The 17,485-nt window shown below is 48.3% G+C and overlaps 1 protein-coding gene across 7 annotated transcripts in view; it reads left to right on the top strand.

The window, feature by feature from the left end:
- ZCWPW1 (zinc finger CW-type and PWWP domain containing 1) overlaps positions 1 to 16,565 on the top strand; it is a 28,319-nt gene extending 11,754 nt beyond the window's left edge. For 3 of the 7 annotated variants that reach the window (XM_060684736.2, XM_087893770.1, XM_034436601.3), the window contains exons 6-17: positions 1,478 to 1,626; positions 1,954 to 2,097; positions 3,389 to 3,505; positions 4,613 to 4,733; positions 8,394 to 8,469; positions 8,940 to 9,044; positions 10,793 to 10,876; positions 13,190 to 13,301; positions 13,409 to 13,509; positions 13,740 to 13,803; positions 15,606 to 15,743; positions 15,975 to 16,565. In XM_060684736.2, coding sequence (XP_060540719.2) covers positions 1,478 to 1,626; positions 1,954 to 2,097; positions 3,389 to 3,505; positions 4,613 to 4,733; positions 8,394 to 8,469; positions 8,940 to 9,044; positions 10,793 to 10,876; positions 13,190 to 13,301; positions 13,409 to 13,509; positions 13,740 to 13,803; positions 15,606 to 15,743; positions 15,975 to 16,147 — 1,384 coding nt within the window. In that variant the 3' untranslated portion in view covers positions 16,148 to 16,565. Of the gene's footprint in view, positions 1 to 1,477; positions 1,627 to 1,953; positions 2,098 to 3,388; positions 3,506 to 4,612; positions 4,734 to 8,393; positions 8,470 to 8,939; positions 9,045 to 10,792; positions 10,877 to 13,189; positions 13,302 to 13,408; positions 13,510 to 13,739; positions 13,804 to 14,082; positions 15,744 to 15,974 lie in introns of those variants that run through there. The other 4 variants (XM_034436602.2, XM_087893772.1, XR_015734179.1 and 1 more) reach the window with 3 other exon arrangements.
- Positions 16,566 to 17,485: the final 920 nt, after the last annotated feature.

The following is a 17,485-nucleotide window of genomic DNA, read 5'->3' as shown; positions in this document are numbered from 1 at the left end:
GTTGGATAATTAAAAAAAAAAAATAAAACTTATATTTGCTGAATTCCCCCCCCCCCATGGTTAATACTGTTGTGCTGGTTTTTTTCTTTATTTCACTTGATGTAACAAAACACCACATTAATGCATAAAAACTCACAATAGCAGCATATAAAATGTGTATCAAAATATAAAACATCAGAGCAGTGAACCACTTTAAAAGCCCACATCCCGAATGATGAATAAAATGATGAATAAAATTAAATTAAGTATGAGCAGTTACTGGGGTGGCTAAACCTAGGACCGGCTACCTAGATCGTTTAGCCATTGGGCAGCACTGCCCTCGAGATGATGTATTTCATGCAAGGATCCAGGGAGCTGTTGTGCTGGTCAAACATCCACAGCAGGTATCATTAAAACTTCCAGACTAAAAAAAGAATAAAGGATACATCAAAGAGTTTATGGTTTAGCATGCTCACTATTGTCGTAACTTATTGTGTGAACCTGGCCATCAACTTAAACCATAACATAATTATTTATTTCATGTGGCATATTAAGTGACCCCTTCTCTCTTCCATAGCTTTTTTTTTAAAAAAAAAAAGAAGTAAACCTGACTTCAGAAACATGCATTTCCTTTGTTCCTCAAGCGTGTAGCCATTCTTTGGATAAGACAGAATCAAAGGCTCACTCCTTCGCTCCAAATGAGGGGAATTTGAGGGAAAGCTGTATGTTCAGAGCAGCTTTTATTGAGAAGTGGATCAGCTGTTCTTTCACAGGAAAAATTGAGGACTGGCCCCTTTGTGGGTTTGCTTAGTTATTATATTCATATCCATCTTTCCTCCCGATGCTGAGGTTGACCTGCATAGCCCTCCTTCCCCTTCCTCCAGTTGCCCTCAGTAATAATGTCACGAGGGAGGCTAAGGGATGGACAGAAGTCATCCTGGGAGTCTCCATAGGCTGGGTAAACCGTCCCTGGTCGTAATCCACAGTTCAGCCTCTACATCATTTTGCCTCTCTTAAGTGCACGATAATGTTGATGATGTCATCCGTTCAGCCATGTCCGACTCTTGGCGATTCTCTGGGCCAGGGGGTCTCTCCACCTCTCCCGATCTTGTGCTGCTTCTTTGAGTCTTTCCATGCTCTGGCTGGTGCCAGCTTTGATGGTGTCCGGCCACCGTGTTCTTTGGCAGCCTGGTTTCCTTTTACCGCTCACTCTTCCCAACATAACTGCTTTCTCCACTAAATTCTCCCGCATGACATGGCCAAAGGAAGTGAGATGCAGTTTCATGATTTTGCCTTCCAGTGATATGCCTGGCGTTACTTGCCCCAGAATGTGCTTGTTAGTCACTACGTAAGTGCAACAGATCCTAAGATGCTCACTTTCTATCTCCACAGCAGCCAGTAACCTCCAGGTGTAGCTTTTTTTAGCTTTTTGCAAGAAGGTGCAATTTCACCCACCACACTGAGGGGGGGAGGAATTCACCACGTGTGGTTTTCTCAGGGAGATGTCGGAGGCATTTCTACCTGCAGAGAGGAGTGCCTGGCAGAAGAAAACTGAAGTGGCGCTTTCAGAAGTGGGACAGAAAGAACACCAGATCAAAGTGAAGAAGCAGAGCAAATCTGGCATCAATGAGGGTGAAAAAAAGCTAAGTACGTTTCCTTTTTTCATGAAAATACAAAGCAAAACACACCATGTAACAAACTTCTGCTGGCAGTGTGAGTGCAGCTTTGTTGGGCAGAGTTTGTGGGCGTGGATGGAAGTCTGGCCAGGGAAAGCGAGCAGAGTGGCCAGGGGCAAATCGACATCTACGTTATTTCCAGGGCTTCAAAATAAGCTGCTAAGGCTCACCGTTTCCTCTTCCAGTCCAATAGTGTTGTTGTTGCTCTCATATCACTCTTCTGGTGTTTTTATACAGAGAACACACACATACACACACACAATGGACAAAATACTTGTTTTTCTTTGTCTCCTGGCAGATGAGAAAGCGGCAGCAAACAATGTAGGGTGTAAGGAAAACCGGAAAGGAGAGCCCAAGAAAGCAGCTCAAGGCAACGCCCAAGACGTCACTGACCCAGAGGAAGCCCCGGAGGAGGAAGAGGATGGAGGAAGTGGCAGCAGCCGTGAGCTGAACTCTGCCTCTGTTCCAGGAGGGCTTCGGGGAGGATGGGCAAAGGGGGGGGGGCTGGACAGATGCCACCAGGGACGCCTGGCAGCCAGGCTGGGTTTCGGCTCTGCACTTTTTTGGTTCTGCAAACATCCATGAGAATGGGAAGCGGTCACAAGGTGCCTGTTGCTGGAGTAGATCCAGACACTGGCAATCCCAGGGAGAGAGTCGATTCCTGGGTGGCTCCACAAACAAGCTCACTGAACCATGGTTTCCAGGAGGGACTGGGTTCAAACCGTTGTCGTTGCTCATTAACAGAAATTCTTGCTTCGCCTGACCTCTTGGGCTGGTGCCTTGGTGGTTTAGTAGGCTTCCTTTCCTCTGTTGCAAACACTGGCATGGTTTGACAAGTACCACATGTCCAATAAATAAGCCTGTAGATGGGACAGAGGGATCCCGGTAGGATTTCTGCACCTTCTGTTAGTTAGCTGGAGGGTCAGCCCACGGCCCCCTAAGGTGTCCTCTGTCAGCATTGGGGATGACCACAGGCTGGCTTGAAGCTGCTCTGGAAGGTCTGGGGGATAAAAACAGTGGCAGCATAGAAAGGACCATATCACCCCAGGCTTAAAGAAACTAATGCCATGCCAGGAAGGAAAGGAAAGGAAAGGAAAGGAAAGGAAAGAGGGAGGGAGGCAGGGAGACAAACAGGGAGGGAGGAAGGAAGGGAGAGAAAGAAGAAAGGAGGAAGTGGACATGAAAGAAGTGGAGGAAACTGGAGTGCAAGTAGAACAAGCATAAGAAGAGAAACTATAAGTTCTCTTTGAAAAGAGATAGGACAATTATAGTAATTAATCTCTCCACAGAAGGAATGAAAGTGGAAAGAAGAGAAAGCTCAGAAAAAGTGAAAACTATTATCTTGTCAGAGTGGAGGGTGGGGAGTTTGAGTAATAGGAAGCATAAAAAAGATGCTTCGTAGGATAATTACGTGACAGAACCTCCGACTGAGGAAAAAAATAGATGTATATGAATAAAATAACCTGCAAAAATGAGGAAGAGGGGGCACGTAATGCTTACAGAGAGAAAAAAATAGAGTTACAGAAAATGTAGTGAAAGAGAGCAAGGAATGAGGGTCATCTGGCCTCCTCCCCAGGACAGGAATCTTATTGTGCGCAACATCCCTGACAGGTGGCCATCCAGCCCCAATTCCAACAAAGGGGAGTTTTCTTCCCATGGTTGAACAGCTGTCTGGCACATCCATTTCTTTTCTGATGGCCAACCCCAGTTTCCCAATCCTTTTCTGATTCTAGGCTGCTGTACTGCTTGGGTCCAGTGTTCTTACCCCAGCTGTGAGAAGTGGCGGCGGCTCAGCAGTGATGTGGATCCATCAGCCCTGCCCGAGGACTGGTCCTGCAGCCAGAATCCAGGTAGAGAAGGAGAAAAGACAAGCCTCTGGGTGGGGCTGGTGGACTACGGGGAGGGGGGCGGGCGGGGGGGGGAGGCTTCCTTTCCTTCAACTAAGTGAAAACATTTTCTGCTGAGTATCCCTGATGGTGGACAAGCGGGAAACTCGCCTCCAGAGGTTGTGGGTGCTCCAACACTGGAGGTTTTCAAGAAGAGATTGGACAGCAATTTGTCCAGAATGGTATATGGGGTCTCCAGCTTGAGCAGGAGGTTGGACTAGAAGACCTCCAAGCTCCTTTCCAAGTCTGTTACTCTGTTATTCTGAGCCCCCTTGAGCTCAGCTACGAGGTACATGGTTAGTTGTCCTGATTCAGTACCGAGTAATATTGGTTTGGAAGATTTGAAGTAAGTCATCTTGCAAACATTGCAGAGAGGCCGAAGTGCATGTTTCTGCGTCTGGTATGTTGACTTAACTCTTCTTAAATACGAGTAAGGCATGGAGACGTCATTCCAGGGCTTTGGCTTAATCTGGAAGCCAAGGGAGAAAAGAGCCTATGATGGCTGACCACAATCCAGAGGTCTGACTGAGTAGGATTCAACACAGGAAGGGGAGAGAAATGAGCTAAGGAGAAATTTCCTGACAGTGAGAAGAATGAATCAGTGGAATGACTTCGGAAGTTGTGGGTGCTCCAACACTGGAGATTTTTTAAAGAAGAGATTGGATAGCCATTAGTCTGACAGGGTATAGGTCTCCTGCTTCAGCAGTGGGTTGGACTAGAAGACCTCCAAGGTCCCTTCCATCTCAGTTAGTCTGTTAACTCCAGACTGAAAGGGAAACGTCTATACATTTGCACAGCTTGAGCTTCTTTTTGGTGGCTGACCTTGTAAAGCTAACCATGGCTGGACTTGATTAGAACAGGGATGAGAGACCACCAGGAAATCCCAGGGCTAAAGGTCCAGACTGGGAAATCGGGAAGAAAAACAGGACAGGAAGAGGCAAACTCTGTCTGCATTGCTGCTAGGAAAACTGCACCAATGTGTCCCTGGAATCCCTGCTAGGAGTGGAGCTCAGAATAAGGGAGTCCTTTGATCAAACTTAATTTCAGCGGCATATTTATTTTCTCCTGCAGATCTTCAGTACAACAGCTGCAGTGTTCCTGAGGAGACCTGGTCGGGCTCTGAAGACGAAGTGGTCTATGCCATTTATTTTCCAGGGTCCATCGTGTGGGCCAAGCAATATGGATACCCCTGGTAGGCAAAAACAATCACTTGTCCTATTGAAACGGTCCATCCCTTGAATAACAGAATAACAGATTTGGAAGGGACCTTGGAGGTCTTCTAGTCCAACCCCCCTGGGGCTCAAGGCAGGAGACCTTATTCCATCCTAGTCAAATGGCTGCCCAGTCTCTTTTTGAAAACCTCCAGTGTTGGAGCATCCACAACTTTTGGAAGCAGGCTGTTCTGCTGGTTAACTTTTCTCACTGTCAGGAAGTTTCTCTTTAATTCCAGGTTGCTTCTCTCCTTGGTTAGTTTTCATCCATTATTCCTTTTCTAGCCTTCAGGTGCTTTGGAGAACAGATTGACCCCCTCCTATTTGTGGCAGCCCCTCAAATATTGGAAGACTGCTTTCCTGTCACCCCGGCCTAGACATACCTAATTCCTAAATACAGAAGTAATTCCAAAGGCCAAATCCAGAAAGGAAGGATGCATATAGCAAGATGGACTTTTATAAATGAAGGCAACAGGGGTGTTATGTGTATTTCTTGGTCATGCGTGGGCACAGATGCTGCATCCAGAGGGGCTTCCCAGTTTCTAAATTATGGGGGAACCTCATTTTAGACAGAACACAAAATAACCCTCCCACTGATTATCCCAAGGCACATCCAGGCTGAGTTTTTTCAAGGCATTCTACTTTCATTGTGCAAACGCTGCCTCAGTCGCACAACTCACGCTTGAAGCCACCCTCTTAATGCTCTTGTTCCTCAAACATCTTGGTATGTGGGTGTTTCTATGACAAATATTTCAAGGGAATTGTGGTTTCTCCGCAGGGCTGAATGCCAGCCTCTTGCATTGTCTTTTCTACTGGTGGGGATCCTGCCCAGGAAAAGCCTTATGTAAGCAGTGGAAGGCTTAGTTTGGCATTGTCCAATGGACCAGGGATTATGAAATGGACCAGGCTCTCTGACAAAATTGGGTTGTGGAATTGACTAGGGAATAGGCAGAGCACCAAGGTACTGTCAGGATAGGGTAGAGGAATGCCCCTGAATTAGCGAGGAGAAAGAATTCTTTTCTTTCTTTCTTTCTTTTGCATAAAAAGAACGCATCAAATCTACAGGCATGGAGAAATTACGACCCTAATCTGAGGAATTTTTGCACTTAAAATTTTGAAATCAGCAGCAACCTACAACCCTTTCATCCCTCTCTTTTTCTCTCACATTTGGAGGGCATGTGTGTGAGTGTATTATGTGCATGCTGCTGCTGCACCATCATTGTGCTTTGGGACATTGCTGTAAGGGAAAAGACTTGGCCCAAGTCTCACAGCTTTTTTAAAAAAGCAGCCTGACCTTGAATCTTTCCAAGACTCCCAACTGTCTCGGCCACCTGCGGTCTGTTCAACAGCCGGCCCTTCTTGAGACGGAGAGGCCCAGTAGCCAAGTTTTTGCAGTGCCCTTGCCAATGCAGCAGCTGCAGTTCTTCTGGTGAAGGACTAGCCAGAAATGGGGCTTCTGACCTCTAGAAAGGGGGAACGGCCTAGAGACGCTTCTCTGCTTTCCCTTGCAAAGGTCTGCCATGAATCTGCATTTTACGAAAGAACGATTTGCGTTCTTGTGCTTTGATTTTTACGTCCCTAATACTAAGGGCAAAGCCAGACCGCTTTTTATAGCAGGACTGGCTCCTATTTAATTTAATTTAATTCATGGCCGGATCTCACCAGATCACAAGAGCGAGATCAACAGCCCCAGGCCTGCCGGAAAAGCCAGGTCTTCACCGCTTTCCGGAAGGCCAGTAGGGTGGGGATGGTCCGGACCGCAGGAGGTAACTGGTTCCAGAGAGCCGGGGCAGCCACAGAGAAGGCCCTCCCACATGGGCCCGCCAGCCGGCATTGTTTAGCTGACGGGACCCGGAGGGGACCAATTCTGTGGGATCTTACCGGTCGCTGGGAGCTATGCGGCAGAAGGCGGTCTCGAAGATAGCCTGGCCCTGAGCCATGCAGGGTTTTAAAGGTAATAACCAACACCTTGAATTGTGACCGGAGACCAATAGGGAGCCAGTGCAGCTTGCGGAGAATTGGTGTAATGTGGGTGTATCTAGGTGCACCCATGACAGTTCGCGCGGCTGCGTTCTGGACCAACTGCAGTCTCCGAACACTTTTTAAGGGTAGCCCCATGTAGAGTGCATTGCAATAATCTAACCGTGAGGTGACAAGGGCATGAGTGACTGTGAGGAGAGCCTCCTGATCCAAGTAGGGTCGCAATTGGTGCACCAGGCGAGCCTGTGCAAAGGTCCCCCTAGCCACAGCTGTCAGATGTTGCTCCAATCTTAGCTGTGAGTCTAGGAGGACACCCAAGTTGCAGGCCCTCTCCGTGGGGGCCAATGACTCGCCCCCAATAGTCAGTGATGGCACCAACTGACTATATCGGGATGTCGGAAGCCACAGCCACTCGGTCTTGGATGGGTTGAGCCTGAGTCTGTTTCTCCCCATCTTTTCTTAAAGAAGCTGAAGGTAATGTGGCGTTAAGCTCTCCTCTTCCTGCTCCCTCCTCCTCCCCCGTCCTGTGAGGCCAGTAAGGGAGCCGGATTCCCCGGGAGCTTCCTAAGCGGAGGTGGTTTCAACCTGGCTCTCGCTGGCTCCAGCGGGGAAGAGTTGGGGATGACAGATGCTGCAGCAAAGCTGTGATGGTGGTGCAACACAAAAAGCGACCAGAGGATGAAACGGGGGTTGGCAGAAATGTCTTTGTGACTCGTGCGACGCACTTGACTCGCTCGCTGGATTTAATTCGTTTTCTGGGTTCATGTGCTAGATCAAACTTGACAAACAGGCTGGATTTGCACAACAGCCCCAGCAACCACAACAGAAACAAACCTAACCAAGGGGAACACTTAAGCTTTGCATGCTGGAGAATTGCATCTGCCGGCTGTTTATTGGAGCCGGTCGAGTGTTTTGTATAAACACAGCCTGCATTTGATGTTCTCTCAACGCTTTTAAAAAGTTGGTGGCAGGACAAGGCAGAGCTCTGATTCCAGGCTTTGGTTCTTCTTTATCCTTACGGGTAGACCTCGACTTACAACCACAGTTCTGCCCCCAAATTTCTGTTGCAAAGTGAGACACTTAAGTGAATTTTGCCCCATTTTCCAACCATTCTTGCCACAATCACTGCAGTTGTTAAGTTGGTAATACAGTTGCTAAGTGAATCTGGCTTCCCCCGTTGATTTTCCTAGTCAGAAAAGGGGATCATGTGACTCCAGGACACTGCAATCGTCATAAATATGAGTCAAAATAGTTGAATTTTGATCACCTGACCACGGGGCTGCTACAACGGTCATAAGTGTAAAATCACTTTTTTCAGGGCTGCTGTAACTTTTAGCGGTCACTTAATGAACTGTCATAAGTCGAGGACCACCTGCAGTAAACTTTGCTGCTCGTAACACAGTTATCTGTCTGATGCAGAAGCCAGCATGATGTTCTCTGTCACCCTCTCCTCTAAGAAGGGAGCCAATTTTTGCAGGCAAATTATTAGTTAATGTGAAATTTTCACCGTGGGGCTTTCAAGATTTGTCAGATAAAGAAGAGAATAAGAGATGAACCGTCTTTCTTCATTAGAAGAATGAATTTAATTAATTAACTAAAACCTGACCGGGGATCCTCACAGCTCAAATGTTTCCTGCTCTTCTTCCTGCCTCTGTTTTTAGGTGGCCGGGAATCATAGAAGCCGACCCTGACATTGGAGAGTACTTCCTGTTTTCTTCCCAGGCAGACTCACTTCCTGTTAAGTATGGTGTATATTTGCCCTGTACCGTGTTTCTGTGTACATGAGTACCACACACATGTGGTCACACATGATGATCGGACCTCGCAGGAGAAGAGTTCAACATAGTGGGGATCCCTTGGAAAAGGGGGATTCCGGAAGCCCAGCTGCAAACAGCTAGGATGAATAAAAAAATGGAAGACAGCCAGAGGCCAATGAAATTGCCCCAAAAGCAAATGGAGGAGGGGGTGCCAGAGAAGTGGTGGGAAGGAGTTTCAAAGAAGACGTTTCCCCCACTGGGGACAGGCAAGCAGTGGCTGGGCAGTGGATCTGGGGAATTAGACTGGCTTTCCCGCTCTTATTCCATGACTTCCGTTGCAAAGATCATTGTATGCTCCAGTCAAGGACAATCCCCCCCACCATGGTTCCTTTCTGGGACAGGCAGCCTCTCCCCAAAACGGCCACTGACCCTTCTCTCCTTCCGGTTTAGTCCAAGTACCACGTGACCTTCTTTGGCCACTCGGTCACCCGCGCTTGGATCTCTGCCTCCCTGCTGAAGAACTACGGGGAACCACCCGGGGAAGGAAACGCCTGGGTAAGAGGGCCTTTGCTTGAGGGTTTCTTTGTGAAGCAAGCCACAAAATCCAAGGCTTTTGTCCTATGCGCGTGCCTGGCATCACGACCCACGTATGGAAGAGACAGAGCTTGGGTCTGCTCTGCTTTCATCGTGGGCCTCTCCCTGAGCCTCCCCTGCAAGTGATCTCGATATAGACCTGTAGTAGGTTGCAAAGAATTGCGGCACATTGTGTGTGCCAATGTGTGTGACTTTAAACTGGAGGTCTCCAAACTTGACAACTTTAAAACTTACAGACTGCACGGTTGGCTGAGGAATTCTGGGAGCTGAAGCCCACAAGTTACCAAGTTTGGAGATCTCCTGCACTGTTTTGATGAAAATTTGGGTTTCTTTGTCTGTGTGGCCACCCTACTTCCACCTCCCAGGCCCCCTTTTTAATTCCCTATCGCTGTACTTTGTGGGTAGCCATGGCCGCTCACTTATTCTGACCCAGCACACAAAGACTTTCCCCACGTTTTCCTGTGAATGACAACTCTGGGTGGGCTGCCAGGGTACGGTATAGACGGAGACCACTCCCTTGATGCCTTTCCGGCTCCGTAAGTCACGTGACTTCCTTTAACTAAATGAGTTGGGAATCTGTTCTGGTATAAAAAAACAGCCGCCTGTACCCAGTGCGATTTACAAGAAGCTCTCGGGAGCTTTTATAAAAGAAGACGGGGTAGGCTTTCCCCAGAGTTTGCAAGAGGGTGGGGAGCGAGCAAAATGGGTGCTTTGTTGTATTAATCATGGCAGGCAGGCACTCTATGGGTAGTCCTCGCCTTATGACCACAATGGAGCCCCAAATTTCTGTTGTTAAGTGAGTTTTGCCCCATTTTATGACCTTTCTTGCCACAGTTGTTAAGTGAATCACTGCAGTTGATAAGTTAGTAGCATGGTTGTTAAGTGAATCTGGCTTCCCCATTGACTTTGCTTGTCAGAAGGTGGCAAGAGGGGATCACATGACCCCAGAACACTGCGACCGTCATAAATATCAGTCAATTAGGTCGGTAAATTGAGGACCCAGTTTGTGGGGGCAATAAGCTGACTTTGTATAAAATATACAAAAGTATGAAAGCTATTGCTTAACGCATTGTAAACCGCGCTGAGTCTCCAGAGAAGGGCGGCATATAAATCAAATTTAAAAAATAAAAATAAAAATTGCCAAGTATCTGAATTTTGATCAGGTGACCATGGGGATGCCGCAATGGTCATACGTGTGAAAAACGTTTTTTTCAGTGCTGTCGTAACGTCAAATCATCATTAAATAAATGGTTATAAATCGAGGACTACCTGTATGAACTGGGGCCCACTCCTTCACCCACCCACCCATTCTTCTCTCACGAGTGTCCTTTTTTCACAACAGTCACAAAATTCCCAAATTTCTCCCTGGACCACCAGCCCCTAAGGTTAACTCAAGTTTCCCCCAGCTGTGTGAAAAAAGGGGAACGGGCAGCAAAAGGGAAGCCAGGCCGGCTTCTGCCCCCCATCCTTCTCTCCCCATCCCAAGCTCTTTCCTTCCAGACTGCCCCATTTCCGGGCCTGAAAAACAACAAGGGACGGAAGGGAAGCCCTGAGAAAGGATGAATGAAGGCTTAGTATCCTCCCCGGGGCCAACCATCATAACTCCTTCATGACAAAATGGTTAATTTGATTTGCCAATGCGACCTTCTGGAAGGAACTTCGCTGCGAGTTCCCCAAATTGCAGCTCTGATTCAAACCTTCTGTTCCAGGCCAAGCTCAAGAACAGAAGTGAGAAGGAGAACCTCAAAGCAGCTCTGGAAATGGCAAAAGAAGCAGAACAAATAAGCATCCAGGTGGGATGGGACTCTGGCACAAAGGTTGCATTCACCGGAACAATTCTTCCCCCCCCCCCCCGGAATAACCATCATCATATATTCCCACGCTTTTCTTCAGGATCTAGACCAGGAGTCCCCAAATTTGGCCACTTTCAGACTTGTGGACTTCGATTCCCTTTTACTGGGGAATTCTAGGAGTTGAAGTCCACAAGCCTTAAAGTGGCCAAGCTTGGCCACCCCTGATCTAGACGCTGAACTGCTGCACCTTTACTGTCTACCTTATTCTAGTTGTCCCAGGCATAATTTGTGGCAGTTTGGGTTTTAGGGACCCAGAATGTTAGAGCTGGCCTCACTTGCATCAAAACGCACCCACAAGCTTTGGCAACCTCTTTTTTTTTTCTTTTGTCATTGTCTTTGTCTCATCTCCCCCCCCACCCACCCTTTCCCAACATTGTCCAAGGAAAGCCTGTGAAATGTGTAATCTCTTTGTCACCTTTTCCGGGGAGAGTAAAACTATTCAGGTTGGGTTATGACAGAATAGGAAAAGAGGGGGCAGCCTCAAGGGGACAGACAGCCTCCTGTGACCCTAATGAGTCCCCATGTGCTGCAGCCCTGTGATTGGCAGAGGTTTTTCTGGTGACAGACAGACAGGGAGAGTCACAAAGGCAAAAAAACCCCTTCCAGCTGATTTGTCTATATGCTTTTATAGAGTATATACCTTATCAGAAGAGCACCATCCACAGTGAGTCAGAGCAGGCACAATAGAAGCCGCAGAGCAATTTGCCTGATGTGTGTGCATGTGCGTGCAGCAAATTTCACTCTAGTCTAGATTTCTCTTAAAGGGAGATGGAGAGATTTTTAACTCGGCACTGAGAAAAGGCCCCTTGGTTAAAACATCTTCTAACTTCTGCTCATTCAGGCTTTTTGTTCGGGGCTGCTTGTTAAAATCATCCATTTCTGCTTCATTCATTATTGCCATAATGGCTGTCTTGCTAGATTGTAGGCCCAACCTCCATTTGCAAAATCTTATTCATTGATTTATATTTCCTATTTCTAAACTCTGCATTGAATCGAGGAAAGGAAAGCAGCAAGTAAAATGTGGTGCCCTTGAACTGCCTTGTTTTAAACAAACCCAGACACATTTTTCATTTTCTTATCCGAATTTTCTCATTTGGTGCAAGGCAGAGAGCCTTGCAAGGCAAGCTGCTAATATTTTAAATAGGACGGTGATTAAGTCTTCTGTGTCACATGACATGGGGGAGGGGCAAGGGCTATCATTTTCCTCCGGATTTAGTGATGATACGTCCTGTGAGGATATACCTTTAACACCATCAGAAGATTACACCTGCCTATCTCAGGTCCTTGGCAAGGACTCGCCAGGTGGACAAAAATGCCAACTCAACATCTAGCAAATCCTGCAATCAATCAAAATAATACCGTATATTAAATTTATATGCTGTCTGAGTTGCAGTGACCCACCTTTCTCTCCCACAAACGTGTGCTTAAATTAATTATTGATATCCCACTTTTATTAACTTTATTAAGTAACTCCAGGCGGCGAACATCTGTAATATGCGTTTCAAAAAAAGAAGGCAAGCGTTGAGTATTTTAAAATGAAACTTATTTCTTTCTCTTACTTTAGCTCAGGCAGGTTCAGCCAGGGAGGAAGGATGGGTGGATTCAAAAGCAGATAAGACTCTTGAGGAGAAGGGTTCTCTTTCAGCTAGCTGGTCCAGTTTTTTTAGCCTTTGTAGAGACTGGACTGCTATCTTTCAAAAATGGTGTAGGGATCAGGGGTCTCCAACAGTGGTGGGTTTCAAAATTTTTAACTACTGGTTCTGTGGGTGTGGCTTGGTGGGCGTGGCATGGCTTGGTGGGCGTGGCAGGGGAAGGATACTGTAAAATCTCCATTTCCTCCCAATCAGCTGGGACTCGGGAGGCAGAGAAGAGATGGGGGCGGGGCCAGTCAGAGGTGGTATTTACTGGTTCTCCGAACTACTCAAAATTTCCGCTACTGGTTCTCCAGAACTGGTCAGAACCTGCTGAAACCCACCTCTGGTCTCCAATCTTGGCAATGTTAAGCTTGGAGGACTTCAACTCCCAGAATTCCCCAGCCAGCAAAGCTTGGCTCCCAAAGAATTCTGGGAGTTGAAGTCCTCCAGGCTTAATGTTGCCAAGGTTGGAGACCCCTGGACTAGATGACCTACAAGGTCCCTTCCAACTCTGTTAATCTGTATCTGTATCAGGCCCTTCGGTTAAGGTTCTTTGACTAACCAGCTGAAACTGCCAGGCGACATCCCTCACAGCATAACTGTCTCTTCACTCTGTTAGTTTACCGATACCGTTGCCTTTGCGCTGTCCCTCCAGGCAAGAATAAGGAGATTTGGGTTCCACAGCCGATTCCAACACAAAGAATCTCCCAAAGACTGCAAAATCCTGAAAGGTACGTGGCGTGCCACATGGGATCAGACGCCAGAAATACTCACAGCAGGTTCTTCTCTCCCTCCCTTGAGGGAACTCATCTGTTCTTGGTTCCTTCTCGTATCGTAGAGCAGAATAACACGGCCTCCTCCAGGCCTCGGGTCAAAAGGACCCCAGGAACAAAGGGTGAGAATAGGAGCACTGCAACCTCCAGCAAGAACCAAGAAAAGGTGAGCCACGAAAAAGGCAGATTTGAAGATGGCAGCTCAGCCCTGTGGGAGGCTAAGGGTGCAAACACTCCTGATTTTGCACCCATTTGCCCTTCTCTGCTGCCTGCTCACTGAATTTTATTTTGCACCAGTAGAAACTTTAGCATCCTTCCATTTTTTTCAGTTGGTGTGAAGAGCAGAGGCCTAACTGCTCTCTGCTCTTCAGTGAGCAAACCATCTTTCTTTTCCAGCTTCTCCACGAAATATCAGGAGTGAAACCCAATGAAAATATCAAGAGGCCCATCGATACGAAAGGTATATGTTTTACTCCCCCCTATTTTCTCCAACAGCTCCCATGTCACACCTCCCCCCTCCCCTTTTCTATCATTGAAGCCAGGGAGGCTCTGCAGCTTTCAGCTCTGCCTGGGTGTCAAACACCTAGAGGTCAACCAAACTGGGTTAACAGAATGCCCAGCCTCTTCTTAAAAACCTCCAGTGATGGGGCACCCCCAATTTCTGGTGGCAAGCTGTTCCACTGGTTAATTGTTCTTACTGTTAGGAAATGCCTCCTTAATTCTCTTAATTTCCTGACAGTGAGAACAATCAACCCATGGAAGAGAAGTTGCCTTTGGAAGTTGTGGGAGCTTCAGCACTTGAGACTTTCAAGAAGAGACTGGACTGCCATCCGAATCAGAAATGGTGTAAGGTCTCCTGCTTGGGTGGGGGGGTTGGACTAGATGACCTACAAGGTCCCTTCCAACTCTGTTAATCTGTATCTAATTCAAGGTTGCGTCTCTCCTTGATAATAGAATTCTTTATTGGCCAAGTGTGATTGGACACACAAGGAATTTGTCTTCGGTGCATACGCTCTCAGTGTACATAAAAAATACATTCATCAGGTTTTTCATCCGTTGCTTCCTCTCCTGCCCTCTGGTGTTTTGGAGAATAGGTGGGAACACCCCCCCCGCCTTCTTTGGGGCAGCCCCTCAAATACTGGAAGGCTGCTATCGTGTCCCCCCACCCCTCCAATCCTTCTTTTCTCTAGACTGGCCAAACCCAGTTCCTGCAGCCGTTCCTGGTGTGTTGGACTGGTTGGGTTGGCCTAGTATAAGCTGTGTGCAAGGGAGGAGGGAATCTTGGTAGGTAGAAGCATAGAACTGGAGAGAAGGGCGGAGGGGTCGACTGGGGAGACTTTGGGGGCAGCAGATCTTAGCCTAGGCCTGTGCTGTGTCCCCAACGTCATTGGACGTTTGTTTATTTAATACATTTTCATGGCCGCTCCTCTCACGTACCTGACTTTATCTAACAAAGTAAAAACAATACAACCCAAATTAAAAGCACTATAAAGAGCCCCTCCTTGAGAGAGATGGACAGTCTGGAAAGGCAAAATATAAATAAATACAATAAAAACAGCAGCCAGATGAAAATGTTCCTTCCCCATTTCGTGGCTCTGTTGGTAGGAAAGCCACAGCATTGATCCTTCAGGAGAGGCCTGCTGTCCTGCCAGACTTGGAGAAGTTCTTGAACCAGGCCAGTCGCCACAAGCTAAGAAGCCCCCCTCCCTTGACGGCGGGTGCAAGGGGGAGGGGCCACCCCTGCCCATCACCAGCCACCTGCCCTATTGCAGGACGGGCAGCCTTTCCCTGAAGGACGTGGCCAGAACTCTCCCTGCCCTCCTTATTGGCTCCGGTGAGGCACGGCCCCTCTTCCGCCTCCCTGCTGGGAAATCCCTTGACAGAAACTGAGAGCCCAGAGCATAGAGGAGACTCACATGTGAAAGGAACATGAGGCTCATACGGCTGGAAGGGACTTTGGAGGTCTTCTAGTCCAACCCCCTGCCCAGGGCAGGAGATCCTGTGTACCATTCCGGATTTTCTTAGGGCTTGATGAGATGGATACACACGGTCCCAGAAAGAATAACAGACTTGGATGGAACCCCAGAGGTCCTCCAGTCCAACCCCCTCACTCCATCGGTAGACCCTATGCCATTTAGGACTTCATGTTTATTTCACTGCGTTTCCAGGAGAAAACAATTGTCTTCGGATTCCTCTGTCCTCAGCCATAACGATGTTGTCTGTCTCTGGGTGTATATGTGTGTGTGTGTGTATTTTGTACAGGGGACAAAAAACCTCAGGTAGGAGGACTTGAAAATGCCTCCCCTGCGCTGAAGAGGCGAGAGAGAACTGCCCCCAAAGCGGCAGCTACGCTCCCAGGATCTGATCGAGCAACCGGAAAACAGGATAGTAGTCAGAAAGGTGAGAGAGAGGATGGATGGATGGATGGATGGATGGATGGATATGCATTTACTGTGGGCACCAGTAAGAACGGAGTTTTGGTAGCAGGTGTTTTAGCAAGGAAGGGAGGGAGGAAGGCTGTTCTAAATCAAAGCAGGGCCTGGGGGGCTATGAAGTTCAGAGAAAACGGGGCTCAGCCGACATTCCCATCATCCCTTCCTTCTAATTGGCCTCTGTCTCCTTCCTGCCAAGGCTTGAAGAAATCCTTCTCTGTGCTGCCGCCGCCGTGCCAGGTGTCTCAGGCCAGACACCCCCTCCGTTCTTGGCCAGACAGCAGCCCTGCCGGCATCGCCTTCTCTCCTCCCCCGAGCCAGAAAGACCGCTCCAACAGGTCAGGGGGCTCCCCGGGGCCCAAAGGAACCTGACCGGAGGGAAAGGCGCGGCTGGGCGACCGAAGGGAACCCCAACAGCTGCCTCCGATGAGGAGAGAGGAGGACTCTTCTTCTGCCACCGGCTTCTCTTGGGCTTGGCTTGGCTTGAAGGAAAAGGCTGCGAGGATCGGAGGAAGGTGGAAAAGGCTGGCAAAGTTTTCGTTTGTGAGTTTGGTTGACTTGGGAAGTTGAGGGTTGCTTATATTTTAACAGAGCTGCAGATTGTGAAACGAAGAACCTGAAGTGGAGCCCTGAGCAGGCAGAGGGTTGTTGTTGTTTTTTGCCCCTCGGGAGAAAAACCTTTTGGAAAAAGAGCTCTTGGAGGTGGCCTCACCTGAGGGGCTGGAGTTGCATCTCCTGGCTGGCAAACCCCTAAAGCCGCTCTGCTCCATTAAAGGCTGCTTTCCCCCCCTGCCCTTGTTTCCACCCTTCCTTCCCAGCCTCAGAAGAGGCCAAAAGCCAAGCAGGGGCAGGACGGGCTCCCTGGCCTACATATAAGGGACGTTAATGCCAAAATGCTGGTACTTCGGGGAGGCCTCGACTTAACAATCACGAGGGAGGCCAACGTTGCTGTTGCTAAGCGAGACAGTTGTTAAGTGGGTTTTGCCCCGTTCTGCGACCTTTCTTGCCACAGCTGTTAAGTGAATCTCTGCACTTGTTCAGTTAGTCCCATGGGGAAGTGAATCCAGCTTCCCCCCCCCCCCCGTTGACTCAGAAGGTCACAAAAGGGGATCACGCGACCCCCCGGGACTGCTGTGGCCGTCATAAATACGAGTCAGTTTGCCAAGGGTCTGGATTTTGATCCCATGGCCGTTTTGGGTTTTAAAAGGGCCGACAAATCTGCCTCCCTCCCTCTCTCCTCCAAACTTAGCCTTTTCTTTGAAGATGGATGACAGGCAAACGCCTTAACGGCAGAAGGATACACATTTAGCAAGCTTGCCTACTTAAATCTAATATATACGGGATTTGGGGCTCAAAAGACATTTTAAAGCCCACCGAGAGAACATATGTAAACATTTTTATTAGGCCCTTTCTCAATTTTGCATCCTTAGGGTATCCCACCCCCCCTCCACCCAAAAAACCGAACCTGGGGCAGCCAGTTCCAGAGGAAGCTCTGGCGCTCTCTCATTTGGGTAGGGATAACATCAGCCTCCCTGACCATCATCATATCCGGTGAGGCAGCTTCCTCTTCAGGCCTGGATTCAAGGTCTGACCGGAATGTCGGCCTCTTTTGTTTCAGCTGCCTCATTGGGGGGGGGCGGAAGGGGGGGGTGGGGACACCCACAACTGCACAGCCTTGGAGGAAGCCGCCTTGTGCTGAAGGCCGCAGAA

Source organism: Pantherophis guttatus, chromosome 4, assembly GCF_059756535.1.
Source record: "Pantherophis guttatus breed Tessera chromosome 4, ASM5975653v1, whole genome shotgun sequence".
In the NCBI taxonomy this organism is placed as follows: domain Eukaryota; kingdom Metazoa; phylum Chordata; class Lepidosauria; order Squamata; family Colubridae; genus Pantherophis; species Pantherophis guttatus.
This window is presented reverse-complemented; position numbering and strand designations above follow the sequence as displayed.